Consider the following 27,424-nt stretch of genomic DNA (forward strand, 5'->3'; position numbering starts at 1 on the left):
ATGACTAAACAATCTAAGTCTATTTTCTGTCATCTTATCCACGATTGACGCAACACCTATACTTCCTCTTATATGCTCGTTCCTTATCCTATCTTCTCTAGTCACTCCACTCATCCAACTAAGCATTCTCATCTCTGCTACACTTATTCTCTGCTCTACTTTCTTATCAACCGCCCAACACTATGAACCATACATCATAGCTGGCCTCATAATTTCATACTAAATTTAAAAACTATAATTAGTATTTATTCATATATTATATTTTAAAATCAAAAACTACTAATCAGGATATAATTAAAGAAATAAGAGTTGATGTTGCTTTTGGAATAATCCATCAATTTCTCTAAATAAAACACTATCTACAGATTTTCATCGAAGCGTTGCTTATGATAGTGATTTTAATCACTGTCAGATATCATCTATACTTGTTCCATCTATGCCTCGTCCATACTGTGCCTCGATCCTACATTGCTACAGTTTTTTTAAATTGCACACTGAAAAAAAATACAGTCGATAATTTTTTTATTGTAAAACAAAAATTTTTGCTTTAACAACAAAATATTATTTTGGGCTGTATATTAGCAATAAATTTGTTGATATTACTAAGGTTTTTTTTTCAGTGCATGATAAAATACTGTAATAGATATTTAGCAATTATTATAGTTTCATTTTATTTATATTTTTATAATGATGATTTTTCTAATAAACCACATTATTATGGGAGATGATAAAGATAAAACACTAATACCCGTATGTAACATTGACTCAAAATAGTAAAATAGTAGGTTGCGCACGTATCCCTTTAGGTTTAATTGACTAACCGATAAGTAGTATTTTTCAATTAAAATCAAAAACATCAATTTTTCCCCTCATAGACAAGCCTATAAAAGAGCGATTTCTGGCTCATTCGTCACCTTATCTTTTCTAAAAATCTTGTCATGCAGCGTCTCTGCACCAGACTGTTTCACGATTGTGCTCTCTCGGACTTAGATCTAAAAGTATTTACCTAACTACAATGTAATCAACATGGAAGACTTAGATTGTCTACCGTTATACAAACTATTTTGCTCTACGAAACCATGTTGTGGCCGACACATGAACAACTATAAAATGTGTAGCTTGAATAAAGCATTATGCTTAAAGCAATGGTTGACTTACAACTCTTGACTGTATGAATTAAAAAAACATTTTTTGTAAAACTAATACATTTATTGTGCATCGCAAAAATAAATAATTATTTACACATATAAATAAGAATTTTTAAGAATAATTATTTNTTATTTACACATATAAATAAGAATTTTTAAGAATAATTATTTTCATACTTTTTTCCACACGCTTTGTCAATAAATATATTACCTTTATTGAACAAAACCCAGACGCATTTGGGAGACCATCGTGCATATTGGACGCACAACGCTTATTGAACACACATCACTCACTTTACTAGTGCACCGTTTTAAACTACAGTAACAGCAGCAATAGCACAATAGCAGTGACATCAACAATGAGCAGCAACAGCATAGTAGCGGTAACAACAACAATAACGGCAGCAACAGTACAGTAGCGGCAACAACTTCTAAATCAGCAGCGGTGAAACAGCGACCAGCGGGAAAACCCACGGAATTGGTATACACGCACNCTGATAGAAAAAGTCTAATTGCAGATTTGAAAACAACGCGAGAAGTTGATTTAGAAAAGTAAATTTTTGCTTCTGATGAAAGTTTCTTGTAGTCCAGTGTATTTATTCATAAGTAACAAATTTTTTATTTATTTTTTTCAACGATACGTCAAATGACTACAATTCGTATCTAGGTTGAAGATATATAATATTAATTTATCAATTAAACAGTTAGTTATTCCATTTCCTCCATACAAACAATTCAAATCATTAATTTCTAATGTTTTCAAAGTACTTATTGACGAATCAAGTTTGATATGATAGGTTTCAACTACAAAATTAAATAATTTTACTTTGTAATTTAATTATTTTTTTACTCTATTTGTGTGTGCTACTACTAGACTATAATATTACAAATTTTTTGGTAACATGTTGCTATATAAATAATTTCTAAAAAAAATGATTGTTAGTTTCTCCTGAATTGACAGTGGATTTTTACAATTATAATCAAATTGTATTATACGCTCAATTGAGTAAATCTTTTTAACAACTTTGTTTTGATTGGTTCATTTAGTTAAAGTAAATCATTAAAATTAATTAAGTTCTNTTGGTACATTTAGTTAAAGTAAATCATTAAAATTAATTAAGTTCTCAATATTTCAATTATAGAATCTTTTCAACAAACAACAAAAGTTCCTAGGAAATTATTACTATTACTTCTATCTAAGTTATCTATTACGATAAAAATGCAAAAAAATATTGTGCTTTTCAAATAAATTCACAATAAATAGTAATTATAAAACTTTCTGACTGCATATTAATCTTAACGATACAATTTTTTTAACTCTCATAAAATTTTCTATTTAATGATATCAATTTCAAACTTGCCAATTGATCTAAAAGCTATGGTAAAATAAATTTTTTTTTTATTATAAATATTTACAACAATCAACTTTAAACGATTAAAAAAATAGGTTAAATATGTCATTTTCCTTATTTTTAACTTATTAATAATCAAATTAATATTAAATATTATATCAAATCAGTATTAATTTAAAACAATTTTTTTTGTTCTTAATTATTTTTTTTTATATGTAAAAACTATTTTTTAATAATATTAAAACTTAGAAGTTATAGAAAAAGTCTAATTGCACATTTTAAAACATCGCGAAAAGTTGATTTAGAATAGTATATTTTTGTTTCTGATGGAAGTTCCTTGTAGTCCAGTGTATAAAACTTATAACTTTGTTAATTGTTATAACTTTATCAAAAATGACCAAATCAGTATATTTTTTTTTATTTAGATGCATGTCTTTATCTATCATTTGGTTTTTTTTATAAATCTAACCCTTTACCTGCCCACAAGAGGGATTCAAAATATTAACTTTTTTTTTTTTAGTTAAAGTAAATCATTAAAATTAATTCAGTTCTGGATATTTCAATAGTAGAATCTTTTTAAATATCAAAAATTACTTAGAAATGATTACTATGATTTCTATTTAAGTGTTCTATTACGATAAAAATGCAAAAAATAATGAGTTTTTCTGATAAATTTACAATAAATAATAATTATAAAACTTTCTGACTGCATATTAATCTTAAAAATAACATTGTTTTAATTCTCATAAAATTTTCTATTTAATGATTCATTCTAGTCAACGAAGGAGTAATTTTGCAGAATAGCAGAAAAAATTCCCAACAACCTTTTTTTTTTTTTGTTTTAATTAGGCAATTGGTGGATTATTCCAAAAGCAACATCAACTCTTATTTCTTTAATTATATCATGATTAGTAGTTCTTTGATTTTAAAATATAATATATGAATATATACTAATTATAATTATTAAATTTAGTATGAAATTGATATTTAATATTGTAATTTAAACGGAGAAATTATAAAAATAATAAAGAAGTTATATTTTGCTTTACTTTTACGTGTATAAAAATTTAAAGGGCTTGATACAATAATTTTCAATAAAAACTGTTTGTTACTATAAAAAAATGCAATGGACTACAAGGAACTTTCATCAGAAGCAAAAATATACTTTTCTAAATCAAATTTTCGCGTTGTTTTCAAATCTGCAAGTAGACTATTTCTATCACTTCTAATTTTTTATATTATTACTAATTATATATATAAAATAATAATTAAAAGAAAAAAAAATTTGTTTTCAAATTATTACTGATTTGATTTTTAATATGTTAAAAATAATCAGTCCAAATTTTCAATTTTAACCTATTTTTTTGGTTTTTTAAAGTTGATGAAAAATTTTTGATAAAGATTTATGAAAGTTTATAGTAAAAAAATTGAATATACTACCATAACTTTTAGCTCAATTACAAGTTTAAAATTGACATATAGGCCAGTCAACAAAGGAAAAATTGCGGAAAAAATGTCCAAACAAATTTTGTTTTTTTAAAAGTTGAATTAAAATATGTATAATAAAATATATATACATACTAATAGTCCTCATCGACTGGAATTGAGCTTTTTTTTTACAGCCTCGCAAAAGTTCAAAAATATGAGCTTGAATATGAATAATAAATAATAATTATATGAATAATTAAAGAAATAATAATTGATGTTGCTTTTGGAATAACCCACCAATTTCTCTAAATGAAACATTATCTACAGATTTGCATCGAAGCGTTTCTTATGATAGTGATTTTAATCACTATCAGATATCATCTATACTTGTCCCATCTATGCCTCGTCCACACTGTGCCTCGACCCCACTGTGCTACCGTTTTTTTTTTAATTTTATTTCACTTTTTTATGACTTCATCGAAAAATATTGTAAAATAAACCATACATATTTACATTGTTACTTTGCAATTTATTGATATGCTTACCGACTAAAATATATTAAAGAGAATTATGTACATTTATGCATAGAATATATTTATAGTTGAAAATTTAAAACTTTGTTGAATTTTTATTTCAAAAATAATAACACGAAAAAATAGGAAAAAATTTAAATTTTTATCTTATATACTTTTTAGGAGTCCAAAAGTAACTATAAAAAATAGTAAATAAACAGAGGAAATCGAAAATAATAATTTTTTTTAATTTCTAATTATTAATAATAGTTCAACACATTTTACAAAAATGAAGTACACGCTAAACTTTGTTTATCAACAAAAATGTTTAATGATTTGAGTCTTAAAAATTTTAAATCATTTCCCATTGTAATAAGGTTCAAGTTTTGAAAACATTAAGCAATATTGACTACCAATTACTTTGATGGATATGAAATACAATTAATCTATAATCAGGTTGACTACGCTGTTTCAAGATTTATAAAATTATATTCTATAATACTCTATGTTGTATTGATTTAGTGATATAAGTTGCATTAGAGTACATGGATAACCACATGCAAGACGATATTTGAAATTTATTGGATTTTGAATATTGATTTTATAAATTTAATGATTTTCGATTATAACACTTCTAATTTAGTTAGCACACTTGTTAGCTATATAAATACTTTCTAATTATTTTTAAATTCCTTATACACATTAAAAACATTTTTTTTTACTTACAATTTCATTAAATTACCATTAATTTCAGACTTTTTGACTATGATAAAAAAATATAAGGCTAAAGGTAGTCTATGTAAAGTTTTACTAAAAGTAATCTAGTAACTGTTTATTGAACATATGAACTCTAAAAATTCAATAATTGATAGTTTAATTTATTATTTTCAAAAAATGATTAAAAATAATTTATTTAATACAAACATAATTAGGAAGAGGATTTTGAGGATAAGTACCTCCAAAATTTCAAAAATAAAATACTTGCATAACTATGTAAAAAATAGTTAAATGAGGTTGGGTTGGTTTTACATATAATAAGGCATACATTTTATTGAAATCGCACCAAAGCTGATCAAACAATATCAATAACGAGAGAATATAAAACGCCATCACAAAACGCAGACGGCTCAATCAAGATAAATTTAAAATATAATATATACACGTATACATAAATGGCGGAGTACGTTTTCGTCGTGTTAAAAACTTGTTTAATTTTTGGGTTTATAACTGATATTATTATGGCACCTGATGATAATACCATAAACCAAAATTTTGCTGATAAATATAGGCTTCTCAATCATTCATTATTTGAAAATATTACACCAGTGTATAAGTATCAATGCTTACGTACTGGGATTACTATTGTATTTGGTGACATTAATAGTCCTATTGTTCATGGATATTTCACGTTGGGTAAATTAATTTAACAAAGTATATTTTTACAAAAAAATTATTTAATTTATGAAATGTTTAGCCACAGAAACTCTTGATGATGATGGTATTCCACATACATTAGAACATTTAATTTTTAGTGGTTCAGAAGATTATCCTTACAATGGAGTTATTTATTTACTGGCAAATCGTTGTTTTGTAACAAAAATCGGTGCAAAAACATGTAATTTATCAAAAAATTATTTCAAATGTAGTCTAAAGTCTGATGATTAATATATTATTTTATAGCTGTGGATCATACTTGCTATACAGTCAGCACAGCTGGGAGTGAAGGATTTCTTTCATTGCTTCCAATTTATCTTGATCACATTTTATATCCTACATTAACTGTAATTTTTTTATTTGCACTTTATTATAAATTGTCAGCAATATAATGTAAATTTTAGGATTCTAATTTTATCACACAAGTTCACCATATAACATCCGATGGTAAAGATGCTGGTGTTGTTTATTGTGAAATACAAGCATTAGAAAATACGGCAGAAACTATTGTATATCAATCATTTCTTAAAAAAGTATATCCTGGTAAATGTGGCTACAAATCAGTACACGGAGGCACTATGAAAAATTTACGAGAGTCAACTACTATTGAAAAAGTATAAAGATTATTATTAAATTTGTGCATAATATAATAAATAATAATTTATTATTGCTAATAAATTTAATTTGTTAGATTCGTAAGTACCATCAAGCATATTACCGGCCTGAAAATTTGTTACTTCTAGTAACTGGAAAAGTAGAACATTCTTCTTTATTTAATAGTCTGGAACCAGTTATTCAAAAATTTTTATCAAAAGTAATGAAATTCATATTTAATTTTATTATTAATGAAGATTTAATTTTAAATATTTAAAATAAAGGGAAGCCGTGGAGAATATGTAAAACCTTGGCAAAACCCTGTAGATCCTTTAATGGAATCTTCAAATAATGTAGAACTATTTCCATGCGATGAAGAAACTAATGGTTATATCAATATCGGTTGGAGAGGCCCAGTTGGGCCAACTTATTCATACAAGTATTTGATACATTTAATAATATGTATAATATTATACAATATATTATATTTAAATACAACGTAACTTTTGATTCGGTTATCATATAATTGTAATTTATTTTTAAACAATTGTATTATTAAATTATATTAATATAAGTTTTTATTATTTGTCTCTATTAAAAAGAAAAGTAAATAAATTAAGTACGGCAGGGATACAAAAAATTGAGGTTATAGCATTTCTTAAATATGTATTGATTGATATCTGAGGGTGATAAAAATGAGGGTAACCATAAGATAGAGAATATTCGTGTTACCAACTACTTAATGAAGGGACTTGATTATAAAAAAAAAACACCTAGCAATAAATTGATTAAAAATTTGTTTTTATTTTGTGTCAGTCACTACATTTCTCAGCTCTCACTAGACCGATTATTCTCAACAATATGTCAAATTATCAAAAATTGTATCTAGTTACATAACTCTCGAAAATTGAAAAATTTTCCCTCATTTTCAATAAATGGCAAATTTTGACATTTTTTTCACTTTTTTTTTTCTAAAAATTAGAAACTTATAGAAAAATAAACAAATCAAAATAATTTTTTTTTACTGAAGCCTATAATAAGTAAAGCTTATTTTATGTACTAGAAGTTCAAAAAAAAAAAAAATTTTACCGATGACTTATTATCTATATGCAAATGGCAGTCGAAGTAGATAAAAAAATAAGAGTTAAATTTACATTAGGAATAATCCACCAATTTCTTAAAATTAAACACTATCTACAGATTTTCATCGAAACGCTTCTTAGGATAGTAATTATAATCACTGTTAGATATCATCTAAACTTGTCTCAACTATGCCACGACTCCACTGTGCTACCGATTTAAATGCCTGTCCACAAATATAATTTTTTTTTAAATGTTCCATTACTATGACGAAACTGTGATAAAAATTCTATAAACAGTTCTACATTCAGTTTCAAATCGCTTTAGTATCGGTCAGGTTATTTTTTGAAATTATAAATCCTTTAACGTAAAAATTTATTTTGAAAAAAAGAATATTTTCAAAAATTTAACCTGTAATCAAGGGTCGAAAATCTCATATTTTAAAAATAAGTGATCTTACTCACTTAAGCGACATGAAACTTAATTCAGTGTTTTTTTAGAATTCTGATCGCACCAGTTAGTTCGTCGTACATATTAAACAAAATCGTGTTGATTTGACGAAAAATACTTGTAACTTGACGCCTAACGCATTGTAATAATACAAAAATTAAAAAAAAAAAAATTACAACGAAATGTTACTTGTACCAAAAGTTATAGAAGTTTGTATATAAATTTATATAATTGAATTTGAAATATTACGTCTAATAAAAGGATCATATAAACAATAAGGATCACGCACTGTTTGAATAAAATAAAACTGCTTTTTATTAAATATTAATTTTTCCTTTTTTAATAGGTATATGGCTTGCAAATTACTTTTAAATTATTTAACTCGTTATATAATATCATTTGAATTTGTTCAAATATATGATCCATTATGTAGCTCGGTAAAAAATAATACAGATTTTTATATTGTTTAATCAATTGTTCTTAGTAAAATATTCTTCATTTATATCTAGGTGACTTTCAATATTAGCAATACTTTAAATTCACATATAGTTCTTATATTTCAAAATGTACCAATTAAAAAAATAAAAGAAGAACAAATACCATTAAAATTAAATGAAATATTTCAAAAACTTATTCGTGATGATGGTTATTTTAACCTAAAAAGACTGATAGCATCTATAAAAACATATAAGCTAGAACTTATACAAAGTAATCTTTATTCTGCTTTATCAACATTAATAATTAGAGATTTTTTGTATGGAAAGAGTCAATCAGATGTAAGTAAAATTTAATAATGTTAAAAAAATATTACAAAAATAAATTGTATTATGACTGCATAAATTTAGTTTGACGAAATATTGAACACAAATAGAATTTTTTATCAACTTCTTCGTGAAGATATCTTGTATTGGAAAAATATTTTAAGAGATTATTTATTAAATGATTACAAAGTAATTGTAAAAGGAATTCCATCTATACAAAAACAACATGAGTTAGCTAATGAAGAAATACGAAGAGTATTACAACGAAAAAAAGATTTAGGAGATGATGGTTTAAAATTAAAAGCTATTGAACTACTGAATGCTAAAACAGAATGTGAAGTAATATAATAATAATCAAATAATAAATATTTTTATAATAGTTATCATTTATATTCTAATAATCATAATTAGGAATAATAAATAATTGTAAGTCAAAACTTGTAACAAATAATGTTTGTGCAAAATAATTGAGTTTGTTAAAATCCCTCAAATTTACTACATACGCCATCACACAAATAATTTTTGATTTATTTACATTATTTAAGTCACTTACCGCCGAATAAAAAGACACAGTGGATCGCTGATCAGCGCTGATTTTCAACAGCACTGTTTATTGTTCATTTCTGTATGGGTGACCATACAGGAACTTTAACAGTGTCTTACGCCTTGTCCTGTTTCTGGTTTCCTCAGCCATACTGAGGTTTTGTCAGGTCGACAGCCGGTGTAATAAACCTGTCAAATTATTAAGGTAGTGCCGGCTGCAAATAGTTGAGATAGAGATTATGGGGATAATAATAATTGATGGTACCTTGTATATTTATATATTATAAAAACTTTGAAAAATGTTCTAAAATTAACTTAATTATTCAGTTTTTTGCATAAATCAATGATTTTATAGCTTTAATTAATTTAAGGATTCATATATTTCAGAAAAAACTCCCCAATGAAATTTTTACGTCATTTAAAATCCCTAATGTTGAATTCGGACAGCTTTTAACTCATGATTCTTTTTCATCAAATTCATTAAATCAACACAATTTATTCAAAACTTCCGAAGTTCCATTGTTTGTTGAAATTGACAATGTTAAAAGTAATTTTATTTATGTAAGTAAACAAATTATGCATACATTTTATTTACTTGTAACACCTACTAAAAGTATAATTTTACAATGCTTCCTTTCAGCTGAGAGCATTTATAAACACTAAAGATTTGCCGTTGAATCTTAGAAAATACTTACCCATTTTTCTTGATTTAATAATGAATAGTCCTGTAATACTAACAGGTGAAAATTATACGAATCTCCATGCAGAATTAGAAAATGATGTTGTTTCATGGAAAGCATCTATTGGGATCGAGTCAACATCTTCGTTTTCTTGTGGTTATTTTTCTTCTGTTGTACTCTTAACAATTACTGTATGTTAACATCCCAATAATTATTTACATGTTTTTAATTTAAAATACATGAATTTATTTTCTATTTATTTATCAAAAAAAAATATTATCAAATTTCCGGATTTGTTCAGGATTGTTTTCATTTGGATATTTTACCTCTGACATACTTTTTTCACTGTGGATAGGGGATAAGAATACTTCCACGGCCTTTCTGCCAGTCGTAAGAGGCGACTTATGTGTTTGTGTCAGGTCGGCGTAAAAATCTTTGTCAAAAAAGTATGAGGAATCCTGAACAAAACTTAAGCGGATATCCCCATCTCGGATGTTTGCGTGGATAACAGAAATTAGTAAAAAACGGAGAAGGCCTAAGGAATAAAGTGTTTGATAATACCAGCCGGTACACTTGTGAGGTAGCTGTTTCACCTGTCATGTTTACAGGTCTACCCTACGTTTGTAGTGTCATAGGTGTAGGGACATCACCACTTAACTGTAGGTTGGACTCGAGGTATAAGGGAGAAAGATAGATACAAAGTAAGAATAGGTACTTAAAATGTTGAAACATTAACTGGTAGAAGTAGAAAATTAGTAGAAGTATTGAAGAGGAACAAAGTTAACACTTGTTATGTGCTGGAAACTAAATGGAAAGGAGAGAAATTGAGGAAAATAGGTGAGGGTTATAAAGTGACAGAATTATAATAGTAAAGTTGATATTCGAGGAAAAATGTGTTGAATGTAATAAGTGCCTATGCACCACAAATAGGATGCGATGAAATAGATAAAGAAGTGTTTTGGAGAGAGAAGGATGAGGTGATGTAAGGGCAATGAGGATGCGGTGATAGGTAGAGATATGAATGATCATGTAGGTAATGAGAGGAAAGGATATGAAAGAGTACACGGAGGTTATGGTTTTAGTGGGATGAATGAGGCTGGAGAAAGAATACTGAATTACGCAGTATTGAATAATCTTGCTATGGTTGATACTTATTTTAGAAAAAAGGAAAAACATTATATAACATATAAGAGTGGGAGGAATAGATAACAGATCGATTATTTTATGTAGAAGAAATAGAGCGTAAAGCGAGTATTTTGTAAAGTTTTACCAGGCGAGAGTATTACTACACAACATAGACTGAGGTTATGGAGTTGTGGTGTACTGGAAAGAAAATAAACAAAAATAGAAGAAACACAGGGGACAAATCGAAGATCTGGTGGGGAAAATTGAAAGAGGAAAATGAAAAAGAGTTTGTAAAGTTGGTAAAAGAGATGACAGTGTGAAATGTCGAGTGAGACATAAATGATGTGTGGAATAGATTTGCTAGTTTTATAAAGAATACTGCATAGGAAATTGTTGGTGAGAGTAGTAGCAGAATGCCAGGAAACAAGGAAACCTGGTGGTGGTATGAGGACTTTCAAAAAATCATAGAAAGTAAGATCAAGTAATTTAAAGTATGGCAGAAGAGCAAAAGGAAAGAAGACTGGATGGAGTATAAACGCTGGTGCAAAGAAGCCAAGTGTGCAGTAAGTAAGGCGAAGTTTAAGAGGTATGATGAGTTGTATGATAGGCTAGGAACAAAGGAAAGTGAGAAAGAAATCTATAGACTTGCAAAGATAAGTGAAAAAAGGTCTAAAGATTATTATTATATAAGGTGTATAAAAAGTGTTGATAATAAGGTACTCTCGAGTGATGATGATGTGAAAAAAGGTGGAAAGAATATTTTGAAAAATTATTAAATAAAGAATACCCAAATGATACATTACAGGATATCTCGTGGAATGGTAAATTTAATTAGCGAGAAAGAGGTATGGGAAGATGCGGCATCAATAAAAAAGAATAAAGCAGTAAGACCAGATGAAGTGACATTAGAAGTATGGAAAATATTAGGTGGTGTTGGCATAAGGTGGTTGAAGGAACTTTTAAATAAAATCTCATTAAAAGGGAAAATACCAAATGAATGAAGGAATAGTATTATAGTGCCGATATTTAAAGGTAAAGGAGACATACAGGAGTGTTCAAATTATAGAGGCATAAAGTTATTATGAGTCATAGTATGAAAATTTGGAAATGATAATAGGTAAGAGAATAAGAAATGAGACATCGGTATCTAAAAACCAGTTTGGATTTATGCCTGATAAGTCAACAATGGAGCTAGTATTTTGTGTTAGGCAACTAATAGAAGAGTTTAGGGAAAGAAGAAAAAGCTATGTATGGTATTTATTTGGAGAAAGCGTATGACAAAGTACTGAGAGAGGTTTTAAAGTGTGCATTAACGAGAAAAGGAGTCCCGAAAAGGTACATTAATATAATAGAAGACATGTATGATGGCACTTGTAACAGGGTAAAAAGCGTAGGAGGAGTAATAGAAGGTTTTCGGGTAAGATTAGAAGTGCATCAGGGTTCTGCTTTAAGCCCTTACTTATTCTCTATAGTGATGGATAAAATTACTAGAGAAATACAAGGAAAGGTGCTGTGGCGCATGTTATTTGCTGACGATATAGTGTTAATAGGAGAAAATAGGGAGGAAATTAATCAAAGGCTAGAGGTGTAGAGATCAGCTCTTGAAGAAAAGGGTTTAAGAATAAGTAAAAGTAAGACAGAGAATATAGAGTACGAGTTTGACAAAGGAGAACATGAAGTAGGTGAAATGAGGAGGACAGTGACAATAGGCGAGGACGTGATTGGAGAGGTGGAGAGTTTTAAGTATTTAAGGTCAATTGTGTAAAAGAGTGGTGGTATTGACTAGGATGTAAGACACAGAATTAAGTGCGGGTGTTTGAATTGGAGAGAAGCGTTTGGCGTCTTATGTCATAAAAAATTCCAATAAGGCTAAAAGCTAAATTTTACAAGACTGTAATAAAGCCAGCTATGATATATGGTTCAGAGTGTTGGGCGGTTGATAAGAAAGTAAAGCAAAGAATAAGTGTAGCAGAGATGAGAATGCTTAAATGGATGAGTGGATTGATTAGAAAAGATAGAATAAGAAACGAGCAAATAAGAGGTTGTATAGGTGTAGCGTCAATCGTGGATAAAATGAGAGAAAATAGAATTAAATGGTTTGTTCATGTTATGAGAAGAGAAGAATCAGAAGCTGTAAGAACAGTTATAAAAATGAATGTTGAAGAAAGAAGAGGTAGAGAAAGACCAAAAAAAGATGGGGGGAAGCTATTGAAAGTGATATGAGGAGACCTGATGTGAGCGAAGCTGAAGTGGAGATCGTGTCAAGTGGAAGTTTAGGATAAGGGTGGCCAAGCCCAATTAGTAGGAATAAAGGCGAGGAAGAAGATGAAGACCTCTGACATACTTTTATCATTTAATATATATTTTAATATCAGAGAGGGTTTACATTATTTTTTAATTAAAAAAAAGGAATATATTTTCTATTTAATTATCATAATATATATATTAAGTTTTTATTTAAGTATGCATTTTATTATACTTATACTTATTTACTTGTAAGTATAATAAACTAAACGCTTATTTAAAATTATTTAAGAAATCTTTTAATTCAATCACATTTCCGATTGTGTAGATAAAGTTTTTTGTTTTATATAATATAATCGAACAATTTTTATAATTTTACTACACAATAGTTAATCAATTATTGATTTAATTTGAAATGTAAAATTTAAATAATAAATATTTAACTATACATACATATTAAAGATTTTAATTATATAGGGCGAATTAGAAAAATACCATAAATGCATCAAGTGGCTTCATAATTTACTTTATAATACAGTCGTTAATAAAAAAAAATTGTCTTATAATTTGTCAAGAAAAATAAATGAAGTTTCTAACTATCGTAGAAATGGAAAACATATGTTAAATCAAATTTTTATAAATATGACGTACAAGCAAGGTAACTATTGATATAAATTTAAAAAAAATAGAAGAATTATTAAATATTTACAAAATAGAATATGTATTATGTACAGAGTGATTCACTTAACATTATTCCTTTATAAATTTATTTTTGGTTATCGTACCCGTACACGCGTGCTTGTCATCAATATTATACAGAGTGATTTTTTTATCATAACCCACTCAATTACTTGCAGAATAATAATAATTTAACACATTTTTTTTTATTATTATCTTTAGTTACACATTATTCTTGAATTTTTAACTATGTAATACTTTTTAAGTTCATCCCTTATGCCTTGGAAGGGGGTCAACTTTGTTTTTTTAAATGGTAACACATATTTTTAATTTAATAAAATGTTTGAGTTTTTAATTTAATAGTAAATGGCATTTGAATTTTTAATATAACTTTATTAGCTTATTAGATATAAACATTTAAAGTTTCAAAATTTTGAGTTAATATACATGTATAATACACATGGGATTGTAAATACAGGTAGCTAATTGGATTTTTATGACATTGCTGTCTCAGTCATGGATTGTTTATTATCAATTATGATTATCAATAGATATACTTTCTGTATTGTCAGTTAGTGTATTTATAAACTCATAACAATGTGTCTTACTACAATTCTGCCGTGCTAAGCGAAAACAGGATAACTCCAGTCAACATGATTTTTCAGGAACACAAAAAAACATTTTTAACAGTAAATCAAGATACCCTTTTTTCCCAATGTATGAACATAAGTCAAAAGATGATAACTCCATTATTTTTTATGTGATATACCAAGTTTTTGCTTAGTATTTGGATTTACCGTGTTTTCGCTTATAAAACATCAAATATATTGAACTTATCGTATATTTTCTTATTTTATATTTCAATTTTAGATAGGTTTTAATAGGAAATATGCTACTTTTACATCAAAAATCGGTGTAAAACCACTAAATTTACCTATAGAAACAAAAAAAAATTTTTTTTTAATTTTGGAGTTATCCTGTTTTTGCTTATCACGGCAGAATTGATAATAACAATACTGTGTATCTGCTAATATCGATGTTATAAAAAACCAATTAGCTACCTATATTTGTAATCACTTGTGTATTATACCTGTATATTAATTCAAAAATTTGAAACTTTAAATAATTATATCTAATAAACGAATTAAGTTATATTAAAAATTCAAATGCCATTTACTATTAAATTAAAAACTCAAACATTTTATTAAATTAAAAATATGTGTTACCATTTAAAAAAACAAAGTTGACCCCCTTCCAAGGCATAAGGGATGAACTTAAAAAGTATTACATAGTTAAAAATTCAAGAATAATGTGTAACTAAAGATAATAATAAAAAAAAATGTGTTAAATTATTATTATTCTGCAAGTAATTGAGTGGGTTATGATAAAAAAATCACTCTGTATATATATATAAACAAATTTTTATTTTGACTGACCATTATCATCCGCGTGCATACAGCTTACGTATATATTCCTACCGCTGTTTATACCTCAGGTTTAACGTCAGTCCGACCCGACCGCCCACAAAACACGGCTATACCTAGTGCATGATACGTTTACGTACTTAAGTCGCTCTACATGTATATATATATTCTAATTACTATTAAAAATATATATTAACACACTTTATTCTTATTTAAAAATATAGAACTCATTCATTCCGATTACAAAGGATGAATCCAGTATCGTCATTTTTCGTCACTACCTTCATGTTCCGGGAGTGGGTAATTTGCGCGTCTGCTGCTTTCCTTGGATGTGGGAGCCGTTTCTCAGACTACCTCCCCGGAATCAAACCCTGATTTCCCGTTACCCGTTACAACCATGATATTGACAGTAACTACTAACATAACATAAAACTAAAAAGTAAAAAAAAAATATAGTTTAAAAAAACACGCTTTTAAAGCACATCGAACTAAAAAGTTAAAAATTATTTTAAACTATATTTATTTTTTAACACGCTTATATTAGTTTCACATGTATGTGTGATGTGTGTTTGTAACTTTCCACTTGTTATTATTCTCGCGTACCTCGTCGTCTAGACTAGACGTCGTAACGCATTCACCCCACCCCACTCACCAAACGCCGACAACTCTAATCCTTTATAATTTTATATTTTCGGTTTTCGTATTAATTATTAATTATATATATATATCAAGAAACTTTTAATTTGACTGACCAATACCGCCTGCGTGTAATGCGCCTTACGTATATATATTTATATATTCCTATCGCCGCTGCAGCCGTTTATACCTTAAGCATAACGTTCCCCCCGCCCACAAAACAAGGCTATACCTAGTGCATGATACGTTTACGTACTTATGTCGCCTTACTATATATATATGTATATGTATATATATATATATATATATATTCCTACAACCGCCGCATATACCTCGCGTACAATGATCCCCCGCGTCCCGCCCTCCAACAAAACACAGCTAAACTTCGTGCATGATACGTTTACGTAATTAAGTCGCTTTACATGTATATATATATATATTCTAATTACTATTAAAATTTATTTATTAATACGCTTTATTCTCATTAAGAGATATAAAGTGAATTCATATTACGAGGGATGATTTCCGTATCGTCATTTTTCGTCACTACCTCCACGTTCCGGGAGTGGGTAATTTGCGCGCCTGCTACTTTCCTTGGATGTGGTAGCCGTTTCTCAGACTCCCTCTCCGAAATTGAACCCTGATTTCCCGTTAGCCGTTACAACCATGATATTGATAGTAACTACTATCATAACATGAAACTAGAAAGTGAAAAATATATATAGTTTAAAAAAACACAGTTTTAAAACACATCGAACTAAAAATTTAAAAATAATTTTTAAAATAAGCTTAAAACAATAATGAACGAAAAGTACTAGTATTATTGTGATAAATACGTGGGTGCGTTGTGCCATATTTTTCGTATATTAAGCGCCCAACGCTTTTATCACAATAATACTAGTATTTTTTGTTCATTATTGTTTTAAGCTTATTTTAAAAATTATTTTTAAATTTTTAGTTCGATTGGCTTTAAAAGCGAGTTTTTTAGTTTTTTTAAACTATATTTATTTATTATAAACTTTCACGAAAAAAGTAGATTAAAAATGATTACCTTTAACATATTAAAAATAGAATTTAATAATTTGAAAACAATTAATTATATGAAATATAATTCAAAAATTATATATTTTATTTTTGAATCTAAGAATTACTAATCTGGATAAAATTGATGCTGAGAAATAAAAATTGATGTTGCTTTTATTCACCAATTTCTTAGAATTAAACACTATCTATAGATTTGCATCGAAGCGTTTCTTATGATTGTGATTTTAATCACTGTCAGATTAAATCTATACAGGACCCAACTATACTACGTCACCACTGTGCCGCGACCTCACTGTGCTGAGGTTTTTTTTAGTTATTTTTTCCTATAGTATTTTAGTACTTTAGTAATTTTTTCAATGACTTGTAGATTTCCATATAGTTACCAACTTATAATAATTAACTTTATTTCTTGACATATTATTTTAATTTCCTTGTTAAAATTAAGCTTATTTTTTTTTTTTTATTAGATAGCAATCCATACATATGTAGTGTTTTAGGACAATATAAGTTTTTAACTAGCTTACAAAAAGCAATTGAAACTGAAAAAGGTTGGAAAATTGTATATGAAGATTTTAATAAATTAAAATTATTCTTAGCTAATCCAGATAACATTAAATTACACATTACTGGTAATATAGATAAATTATGTGATATTATTCCTGAAGCTTCTGCTGCATTACAAAACATTATTCCAGATAATTTAAAGAGACCAGTACATCCGTAATAAACATTGAGTTATAGTATAACATTTATATTTAATGTTACATTTAATTGTAATTTTAATTTTTAGATTTAAAACACAGTTTGATTCTGAATTTATGTTACCTTTAAATCAATGTGGAATTCGAGCTTGTATTGTTGGAATAGGTTCTATTGAATCAAGTTATTTCATCCAATCTACTGATTGTATAAAAGATTGTAATCATCAAGACTTTGCTTCTCTTTGTGCATTTGTGTCATACTTTACTCAGGTGGAAGTATGTAATCAATATAATTAATATATATTTTTTTGCAATTGAGAAAAAAATGATTCAATACTCATTCCCAAATCAAAATCGAATGAGAAATTTATGTTTTTTAAAGAACATAGAAATATGATGTATTAAAAAAGTGCAGGAAATTAAGAAGTGTATTCTTAATTAATGCTATGTGTGCCTATAGTTTCAATGCAAAATTTAGAAGTATAAACAAATTAATAGATTCGTGATAGAATTTTTTTTCAAAGCTCACGTTGGCAATGTAACCCTTTGTTAAGTTTCATTTTTGTAAAATAACAAATAATTTTAGTTCAAGTAATTTTTTAAAAACTTATGTAATGCTTTAATTTTTTATATTAGGCGATAATCTAATACATTCGACTAGATTTAAAATTTAAAAAATGTATGTATAAGTAAAGAAAACAATAAGTTAAAAGCAAAGTCGAAAATTAAAAATAATTTATCTGGTCTGGATGTGGTATAATGTAGGGTCATTATTTAGGGGGGTCAAGTGTTCAACCGCACCCCATACTTTAAAAACACAATTTTTATATGAGAAATAATATTTTTTAATAATTCTTTTTTCATTCGAGATACTTTATCTTAATCAAGATATTAACAAGGAAGTAGCAGATCATGTAGCTTTTGGAATAATACATCAATTTTTTAAAATTAAACACTATCTAAAGATTTGCATCGAAGCGTTTTTTTTTATAGTGATTTTAATCACTGTCAGATATCATTATACTTTATCCAACTATGCTACGTCATCACTATGCCGCGACCCCCCTGTGCTGAGTTTCTTTTTTTTTTTTATCTGTCACTACTTTTTATCAGCTCTCACAAGACCGTTTTTTCTCAAAAATATGTCAAAAGATCACAAATCGTATCTAGTTGAAGACCCTCAAAAATTGAATATTTCCCTCATGTTCCCCATGTAAATGGTGAAAATCACCCAAAAAATTATGATTTTTAAAATCAGTAAGTTTCAACATTTTTTTCACTTTTTTTCCTAATAATTATCATTACTTATTGAAAAATGTACTAATCAAAATAATTTTTTTTATTGAAACCTTAAGTAATTCCCTTTTATTTGATATCATTTTTTTTTTTGAAAACCTGATCTTTTACCTGCCCACAGAGGGTGATTCAAAATGGCAACTTTTTTACAAAGTCAACTTAAATTTTAAAAGTGTTCTGGAAACACTGCATTTTTAATACATATGTCAAATTAAAGCTTATATTATGTACTATAAAGAAGAAAAAAAATTTGTCATGATGATTTATCTTCTACGTGCAAAGGACTGTCGTAGTTAAAAGAATGCTATTTTTGTATTTACATTTTTGATTTTAAATTTAAATTGCTATAACTTTTTGAAAAGTTAATGTATATTGACAAACTTTTGTTTCTAAATATACTATACATATTCCCTTCATGCAACAAACTTTTTTATAAAATTCAACTTTTTCAACTTAACTTTTGAAAATACACTGTGTCCTTAATAGACGTGTTAAAATAAAGTTTACTTTATGTACTATAAGATTAAAAAAAAAAAAATTTTAACAGCAACTATATATAATTTATGACTAATATTAAAAAATCCACATAACTCTATAATAATAATTTGGAGTTAAAGACAACAATTTTTCTGTATACAGTTACTAAAATATTTTAAAGACACAATAAAAACATATTGAGATGATACATATAAAGAAAATATGAAAAATATATACATTTTAGAAGGTGTAGGCCTGGCCTAATAAGTAGAAACGTATGTTTCAGCGCACAGGAACACTGGTTTAAACTCTAGGGTGCCCACAGATATTTTCTTGCGACTTTTACATTGGAGGTGTCTGGTTACTGGTAAAAGACGGCCCTAATAACCAATTGATGTAGAAAGTACACACAGATTGTAACTAAGGAAAATGTAGCCGACAGTATTTATAAGTTAATAAGTATGATGTCGTGCCCATTTATTGCACAATTATACAATAATTCAAGTATTAAGACTTTACTTTTTTGATTTTTACTTCTAATAGTTATCTTCCAATCATTCTAAGAAAATAAAAGGTGCGCAAATAACTAAAAAATAGGTTATTTAATGTTGAATGACTTAATTTGATAATTTAAGAAAATTGTTTGATATAGATATGTATTGCATTGCAATTGGTCGGACTATTAATAACTGTTGGATTCGTATATCTTGTCTAGTAAATTTTTGATAATTATTATGAAAAATTCTATTGAATATAAATGTTAGAAACTTATATAATTGACAAATTGACTGTTTGTTGATAACAATATTTCGATGATGTTATTAGCAATTTTTACATAGAATAATAATTAATCTACAATTAGAAAAAAAAAAAAAAATTTTTATATTTAATTGTTTTTCCTCATTTCAAAATCAACCATTCAAATTATAATTTTAATATCTGAATAAAAATATTGATGTTATGGATTTAAATGAAATACCATAGGCAATCATCAAAAATAAAAATAAATTTTTAATAAGTGCAACAGTATATCAAAATTTATTGGTGTTGTACTTTCAAAATCTGCATTAGTCACTCATTTAATTACTGTAATTTTTGTTTTTAACAGGGACCTATATGGAAGAAAATTCGAGGATTAGGTTATGCATATTCTTATTATATTACTTTAAAGCAAGAAGAAGGAAAAATTTACTTAGGTTTCGATCATTCAGTAAATTTACCAGCTGCTTATCAAGCTACTAAATCAATAATAGTACGTTAAATTTGAAATAAATAATATTTTTACCTTTATCAATTTCTAAAAAAAATCTCAATATGAATTTTTAATATACTTTAAAATATAATTTTTCTATAATAGTTTTGATTTAAAAATCTTTATTTTTCTATAATTACACAATATTCAAGATCACTTGTGGCTACTATTATTTAAAGTTTTAAATATATTTAAAATTAAACAGCATCAAAAATATTTATCTCAAACAGCCACAAAAGATACTTAGACATTAAGTATAAGTATTTTTACAAATAATATTTATGTTTATTGTTAATGATGTTCCCGAAATTCGTGATTATTGTTTTTCGGTAATATTGTTCGTAAAGTACGTATAAGCTTTTTTTTAGTATTGCATTTTGTCATAGATTATTTTTTATGTAGACAACATTTTGTATTGTTAAATATTTCTCTAATTTTAGGATGAACATTTATCAAGCGGATTTTCTTGGGATCAAACACTTTTCGAATCAGCAAAAAGTCGTACTATATTTGAAATGTCTAACAAGGAGAATTCTACTGATCTATTATCTATACAATTAGTTTGGTTAAGCTTACGAAATTTAAAAAAAACTTATATCCAGTAATGTTTTAATTATTGTAATGAAATATTTAAAAAAATTTAATGTATTTTCTTTAGGGACCTTATTAAACAAATTTCATTAGTGAAACTTGAAGATCTTCCAAAAATTGTCAGGAAGTATGTGATGCCATTATTTAATCCACAATCTACAATAACTGCAGTGGTATGTCCTCCTACAAAAATTGAAGAAACAGCTTATGAATTTGAAAAGTAATATTTAAATGACATTAGAGATGAAGTTGTGTAAATGTAAATAAATGGGATAATTTTTAATTCATTTTTTTCTTAAAATATTTTTCTAATTTTATTTTAGATTAAAAATTTATTGTCCTTATATTTTATCATATAAAATTAACTTCGAAATAAAAACTTGTGCATTTAACTAAAACATTGCAATTTAATTACTCCAATCACTTACAATTATACCACTTCATTATATTAATATAAATACAATTTTCTAATGAAAATATAATTAAAATTTTCAGAATGGGTATTAAAATGAATGTGTACAAGTCTTTAGATGAAAGTTTTCTAAATAACTAACAACATACTTGGGTTGAATACTATATTAAATAATTTTATCAAAGCCTAAAATTAGTATATATTCTATTTATTAAATAAGACATACTACTCAGCCAAAGACAATCAAGTAGATGCTGTAAATGAAAATAGAATTGTAAATGTTTTTTTTATATTAATTATTTCTAAATATGTTAAAAATAAAAACCACTAAATTCATATATTTGGAAAATTAATTTTAACATTAAAATATTGGTAATTAAAAAACCCATCACAGGGGGGTCGTGATACAGTGCTGACGTGGCATAGTTGGATCAAGTATAATAATATCTGACAAAGATTAAAATCAATATAAAAAAAAAACGCTGCAATGCAAATCTTTAGATAGTGTTTAATTTTATAAAATTGGTAGATTATTCTAATAGCTACATGATCTTCTATTTCCTTATTAATATCCTGATGAAGATAAAGTATGTCAATAGAAAAAAGGATATGAATATTATTTCTCATAAAAAAAATTGTATTGATCGATACACTTTTCAATAAGTTATAGCATTTTAAAGTAAAAAATATTAAGCATAAAATCGCGAATTTTCAAACAAAAATAGAATTTGGTAGCCATTTTTACTGTGAAGACAAAATAAAGTCCAAAATTTGTTTTTCCATGATAAAGTATATTATATTAGCTTTAATTTAAGATATATATAAAAATGTCAGATTTTCCGGAAAACTTTCAAAAGTTATGTTGAAAAAGTTATCATATTAAATCCCCCCCTGTGGGCAGGCAAAGGATCAGATCTATAAAAAAAATATATATATTAATTTGTTCATTTTTGAAAAAGTTATGATAGTTTTAAGTAAAAACTTAAACATTGGAGGTTTCCACCATTTACAAGGAACGAGGGAAATTTATTTAATATTTGAGGGTAATGTCTTTGACTAGATGCGATTTATGATCTTTTGACGTATCGTTGAAAGAAATTGGTTCGGTTTGAGCTGAGAAAAAGTGGTAACAGACACAAAAAAAAAACACATAGCTAATAAATGCACATTCAAAAATTCTCAAGTATTAAAGACTGTATTCTTTATATGTTTTAGGTTTTTTTTTATATAAATAAAAATATAGTATGACAATTATATAGAAATTAGATGATTTAGTATTAATTAGCATTATGAATTACAGAAATGAAAGATATTAAATATTTGTAGTATAATAAGAGTTATGTATGTACAATAAATTATAATATACAAAGTATTCAGTATGTAAGAAAATAGGTCAATTGTTATAAACATTGAGAACAATAGAAACCCGTTTTCTTTCTTACTGAACCATCTATATAATGTAGTAAATCGCTGAAAAGGTATTACATATACTTCCATATTAGTATATTATAAGGTTTATAACACTGTAGTAAATAATTATAAATTCTTATGTAAAATAATTATATTTAAAAAACCAATAATAAAAGTATAATGATTAGGTTAAGAAAAAATCAAATCAAATTTAAATTGTAAATAATTTTGGGTTATAAATTATTTTTTTGGAAAAAAAAAGTAACTCTAGTACCACATAAAACACTAATCCTTTTTTCATTGAAACAAAAATCCTTATAAATAATACTATGTTAAATATCACAAAAAAAGAACCCAGCACAGTGGAGACGTGTCATAGTTGGGTCCAGTATAGATTAAAGATTTGCGCGTATTTCCATCCGGCAGGTTGTTGTTGGGTCTGAACGAACAATATCCCTTGATGGTTGTAGCCATCCCAACGTATTTTATCTTGTCCATTTCTTTACCATTTATCTCAAATCTGATTTCATCGAATAGGTGCATGAGAAAATTTTGCTCCATAACTATTTCACCGACTGTTCCAGCAAGTGGTTTTTCCACTTTTCCCTCGATTTGCAAATAACTTTCGCACGGAACGGTGAATTTCTCCTTGTTGCATACCTCGATACGGATTTCATCGTTGTGTTCGTACGAATTGTTATAACTTTTATATTCCAAATAATACTCGCGTTTTACACTGTCGTCTTGCTAACATATTTCTAATACGTGTAAGTACTCTGCCATATGAGACCATATGCCATAAGAGACCAAACCAGACCCCGATTTGTATGGTTGCAGGTAAAATCCTTTACCCATGCTTATCGCTGTATTGCCTTTACGAATAAGTTCGATAGCCATCTTGACCACATTTTCAGCACCGCCGGCTAAAGCTCCCAACGCTGACAGTCCGGCAAATAGATATAAGCGGTAGTACACTACCTTTAGTTTTCGGAACATTTATGGTACGGGGCAGTGAAATTTTTTCTTTCTCACCACACGCCGTTCCACCACCAACGATCGTTTTGCCACACTCAGTAAATCCATTTGTTCACATTGTTATCAAGTTTGGCCGCACGCACGACTCGTTTGAAACCCATACCTAGTTTACGTTTCAATTTCATCGCGTTGGTCACGCCTCAAACTGTGACTCGTTCAGGCAATTTAGCATCTTTGACCAACATTCGTTTCAAAGCCCGATGTTCCAACACCTTGTCCGCTTTATGATGGTCCTCGACATTCTTGTATTTACTATAAATGATATCATGATTGTAATAAGCAGCATCAAGCGAGTTTATCCCAACGTCACTTTGCTTCAATTTCTTTTCTAACTGTGTTCCAGAGCCCGCAAATTAATTGGTCTCTTTGGAACGCGGTGGTACATCGTTACTAGTCAAGAACGGCAAGTCTTTATGCTCGTCATGCAGCTCTTCTGGATACGATACGTCCAATTCATAAATACGCCCCGTATTACCAGTGTGTGTGTGCAATATCCTAGTATAGGCACCTATACGATCGTCTGTTTGCTCCAACAAGGCCTTAAAATCGGCGTAGATGACAAACGGTAGTTGTTGCGTCTTTACCCACGCGTCAAAAGTGACTTTACTACCCTCTGCCGGCATAACGAGTAAAATTGGTTTATTCTTGCCGCATATAAACGTGTGTTGCTCCAACGCTTGTTGACCTCGAAAAATATGCTTCTCGGGTTGATCATCAAAGCTGGTGAAGCAACGTCTGCGAGTGTATATACGGCCATAATGTTGCATTTTTTGGCTGCGCACGAGCCTCAAAAAATCTGAAATGTACGCGTAATAATACTTGTCAGAGTCACCGATATACAAGTCAAAATAATTTTGTTGTTCTTGGTCGGTGACTCTTAGCGGATACACCGACCACTTCATTTTAACGTCGTCCTGTTCCAAGCCTTACACGTTAACGGACACGTTAGGGTTATGTCGTTCAAATATTTTAATTTGGGACACAGATGTGGGGAACGTTAACCCCGTGAAATCATACCCGTGTTCCTCGTTAAAATATTTATGATTAACACGCATATTATAATTAACCCCAACGTGTCTCACCAAAATGGCCCACTTGAAACAGGACTGATCGATGTTTTGTGGGTTGATGATTGCTCTTCTATGGTAAATTTCGGGTGGGACAGGAATATATGATGAGCTGGCGAGGGGCGTATACTTGTATACGCTGAGCATGAGTCCGACGATATTCGCTAGCGTGAATCCGCTACCCCTACCTGAGTACACGTTTTCCACAGCGAGCATAATCTCGAAATCATTATTAACCGTTCCCACAATGTCCGTGTCGGACAACAACGTCCTAGCCTATGTCTTGAAGGCACAGTCCTTGGGCGGTGCTTCTGATCGCGGTATATGGTAAGTAGCCTCCAATTTGAGATTATATTTAATAGGCCGAACAGCTGCAATTTCACCGAGTTTGGCAACCAGCTCAGATTTAACAACACGTAGAAAATCTCGATAGCTCGCGAAATTTTCCACGTTTTTTCGATAAAACCAAACGGCTCCTCTCTCCAATGCGGAATCAATCTCGATGAAATTTTTCGCGTTCGGCAATTGTATACGCAACCTTTTCGATTTTACCCTACTGTTGTTAGCCTTACGTTTAACCGAATGATGGTGTGGAACAGTCGCGGAAGAGGTGGCTATGGAAAAATGTGTATAAAACAATTTGTGTATCGAAAATATCGAAATATTCAATCAAAAATATAAAAACTTACCTTGTGCAGCACCAGTAAAATGTACATCAGCCATTGTTATTCGATTTTAAATTTAAATTAAATAAATACTAGTACTTATATACGTTTAACAGTATATTTTTAAGCAATGTTTTAGCGAGCCGTTATTAATGCTTAATCAAAGAGTGAATAAAATCTTTATTGACGTCTTTATAAATACGGTTTGTTACTGTATTATCCGCTGCACCAGTGTTGGTGGTGGCAGTCATTAATCGCACAAGTGCATAGTATATCGCGAGCAAAATGATCTAAGTATACAAGTTGATAAATTGATTCGTTATTTATAATAGCGTGAAAAAATTCAGTGTAATGTTTATACATATTTGTCATTAGGATTTAAAACAGTTGCCTTTGTAAAAATTATGACCTTCGCCGTCTCAAATTCGTTGACGGAACAAGAATGCAATCCGTCCAGTCGAGACTATTACTTAATTAAAAATAATTAATTAAAGTTGTAAAATACAGTAATTATTTATAACATTGAGAGGGATACGAGTAATAATTCAGACAAAAATATGTATGACATTAATCGATAAGTTTATTACAATTATAATAATAATATTATAATCATTAGAATATATGTTCCAGCAATTATTATCGTCGTCGTCAGCGGCATTAGTAGTAGTGTTTATTTAAGAATGTGTTTTGCTATAAGAAAACTCGAACAGTCGTCATTATTATACATTGTCGATAAAAAAAAAAAATACTGATTTATTATTCACTATACGAATAACGGTCAAGCTTATAGCTTGTATATTAACAATTAATGTAATTGACGGCGACATTGCCGCCGCGTTAAGCCATCTGCTGTATTAATCTCGAGTGCTATAGTATAAAAATATATAATCATCAATACAGCCATCTGGCACACAATGTTTCGAACTAATTTTTTTTTACAAAATAGGTAAAATTAACATTTTACGTACAGACTTTATCTAAATATATGCATGTCGCTAATCAAAATAGCGGATTCGACGTTTAATATTCATACTTTTCACCGTAACCGTATAGCTTACCTGGAAAACGCATTTTTTTTTTTTCGTCAAAAAACCGATATTACGTATCGGGATAGTGATGGGCATTTTCGAATAGTTTTTATACAACCGAATACTTTATTTTTAGCATTAACTATCGAATAGTGTTTAAAACTATTCGAATATATTGTGTAACTATCGAATATTTTTTGAATGACTATCGAATAGTTCGATAGTTTATATTCTATATTTCNTACTATTCGACTATTTTTTGAATGACTATCGAATAGTTCGATAGTTTATATTCTATATTTCCCATCACTAGTATATACTATATGGTCGAGCATAATTTAGGCGCGCGATAAGTTG

At 28.2% G+C, this 27,424-nt stretch overlaps 2 protein-coding genes across 7 annotated transcripts in view; one reads left to right on the top strand and one right to left on the bottom strand.

Moving 5' to 3' along the window:
• LOC126902360 (uncharacterized protein C05D11.1-like) overlaps positions 1-27,424 on the top strand; it is a 112,472-nt gene that overhangs the window by 77,167 nt on the left and 7,881 nt on the right. For 2 of the 6 annotated variants that reach the window (XM_050679531.1, XM_050679532.1), the window contains exons 2-14: positions 5,915-6,055; positions 6,121-6,221; positions 6,279-6,488; positions 6,566-6,688; positions 6,753-6,907; positions 8,345-8,435; positions 8,508-8,774; positions 8,844-9,098; positions 9,690-9,863; positions 9,943-10,173; positions 13,829-14,009; positions 17,601-17,853; positions 17,924-18,110. In XM_050679531.1, coding sequence (XP_050535488.1) covers positions 5,915-6,055; positions 6,121-6,221; positions 6,279-6,488; positions 6,566-6,688; positions 6,753-6,907; positions 8,345-8,435; positions 8,508-8,774; positions 8,844-9,098; positions 9,690-9,863; positions 9,943-10,173; positions 13,829-14,009; positions 17,601-17,853; positions 17,924-18,110 — 2,369 coding nt within the window. Of the gene's footprint in view, positions 1-5,331; positions 5,854-5,914; positions 6,056-6,120; positions 6,222-6,278; positions 6,489-6,565; positions 6,689-6,752; positions 6,908-8,344; positions 8,436-8,507; positions 8,775-8,843; positions 9,099-9,689; positions 9,864-9,942; positions 10,174-13,828; positions 14,010-17,600; positions 17,854-17,923; positions 18,111-20,715; positions 20,860-21,299; positions 21,461-21,517; positions 21,671-21,945; positions 22,185-27,424 lie in introns of those variants that run through there. The other 4 variants (XM_050679536.1, XM_050679530.1, XM_050679533.1 and 1 more) reach the window with 4 other exon arrangements.
• LOC126902368 (uncharacterized) lies at positions 25,623-26,495 on the bottom strand. Its single transcript, XM_050679545.1, has 2 exons — positions 26,064-26,495; positions 25,623-25,988 (listed from the first exon to the last, which is right to left on the bottom strand). The coding sequence occupies exons 1-2, from the start codon at positions 26,095-26,097 to the stop codon at positions 25,651-25,653; spliced, it is 372 nt and encodes a 123-aa protein (XP_050535502.1). The 5' UTR covers positions 26,098-26,495; the 3' UTR covers positions 25,623-25,650.

The sequence above is a fragment of the Daktulosphaira vitifoliae genome, unplaced genomic scaffold (genome assembly GCF_025091365.1).
Source record: "Daktulosphaira vitifoliae isolate Bord-2020 unplaced genomic scaffold, ASM2509136v1 Scaffold_3, whole genome shotgun sequence".
Taxonomy (NCBI): domain Eukaryota; kingdom Metazoa; phylum Arthropoda; class Insecta; order Hemiptera; family Phylloxeridae; genus Daktulosphaira; species Daktulosphaira vitifoliae.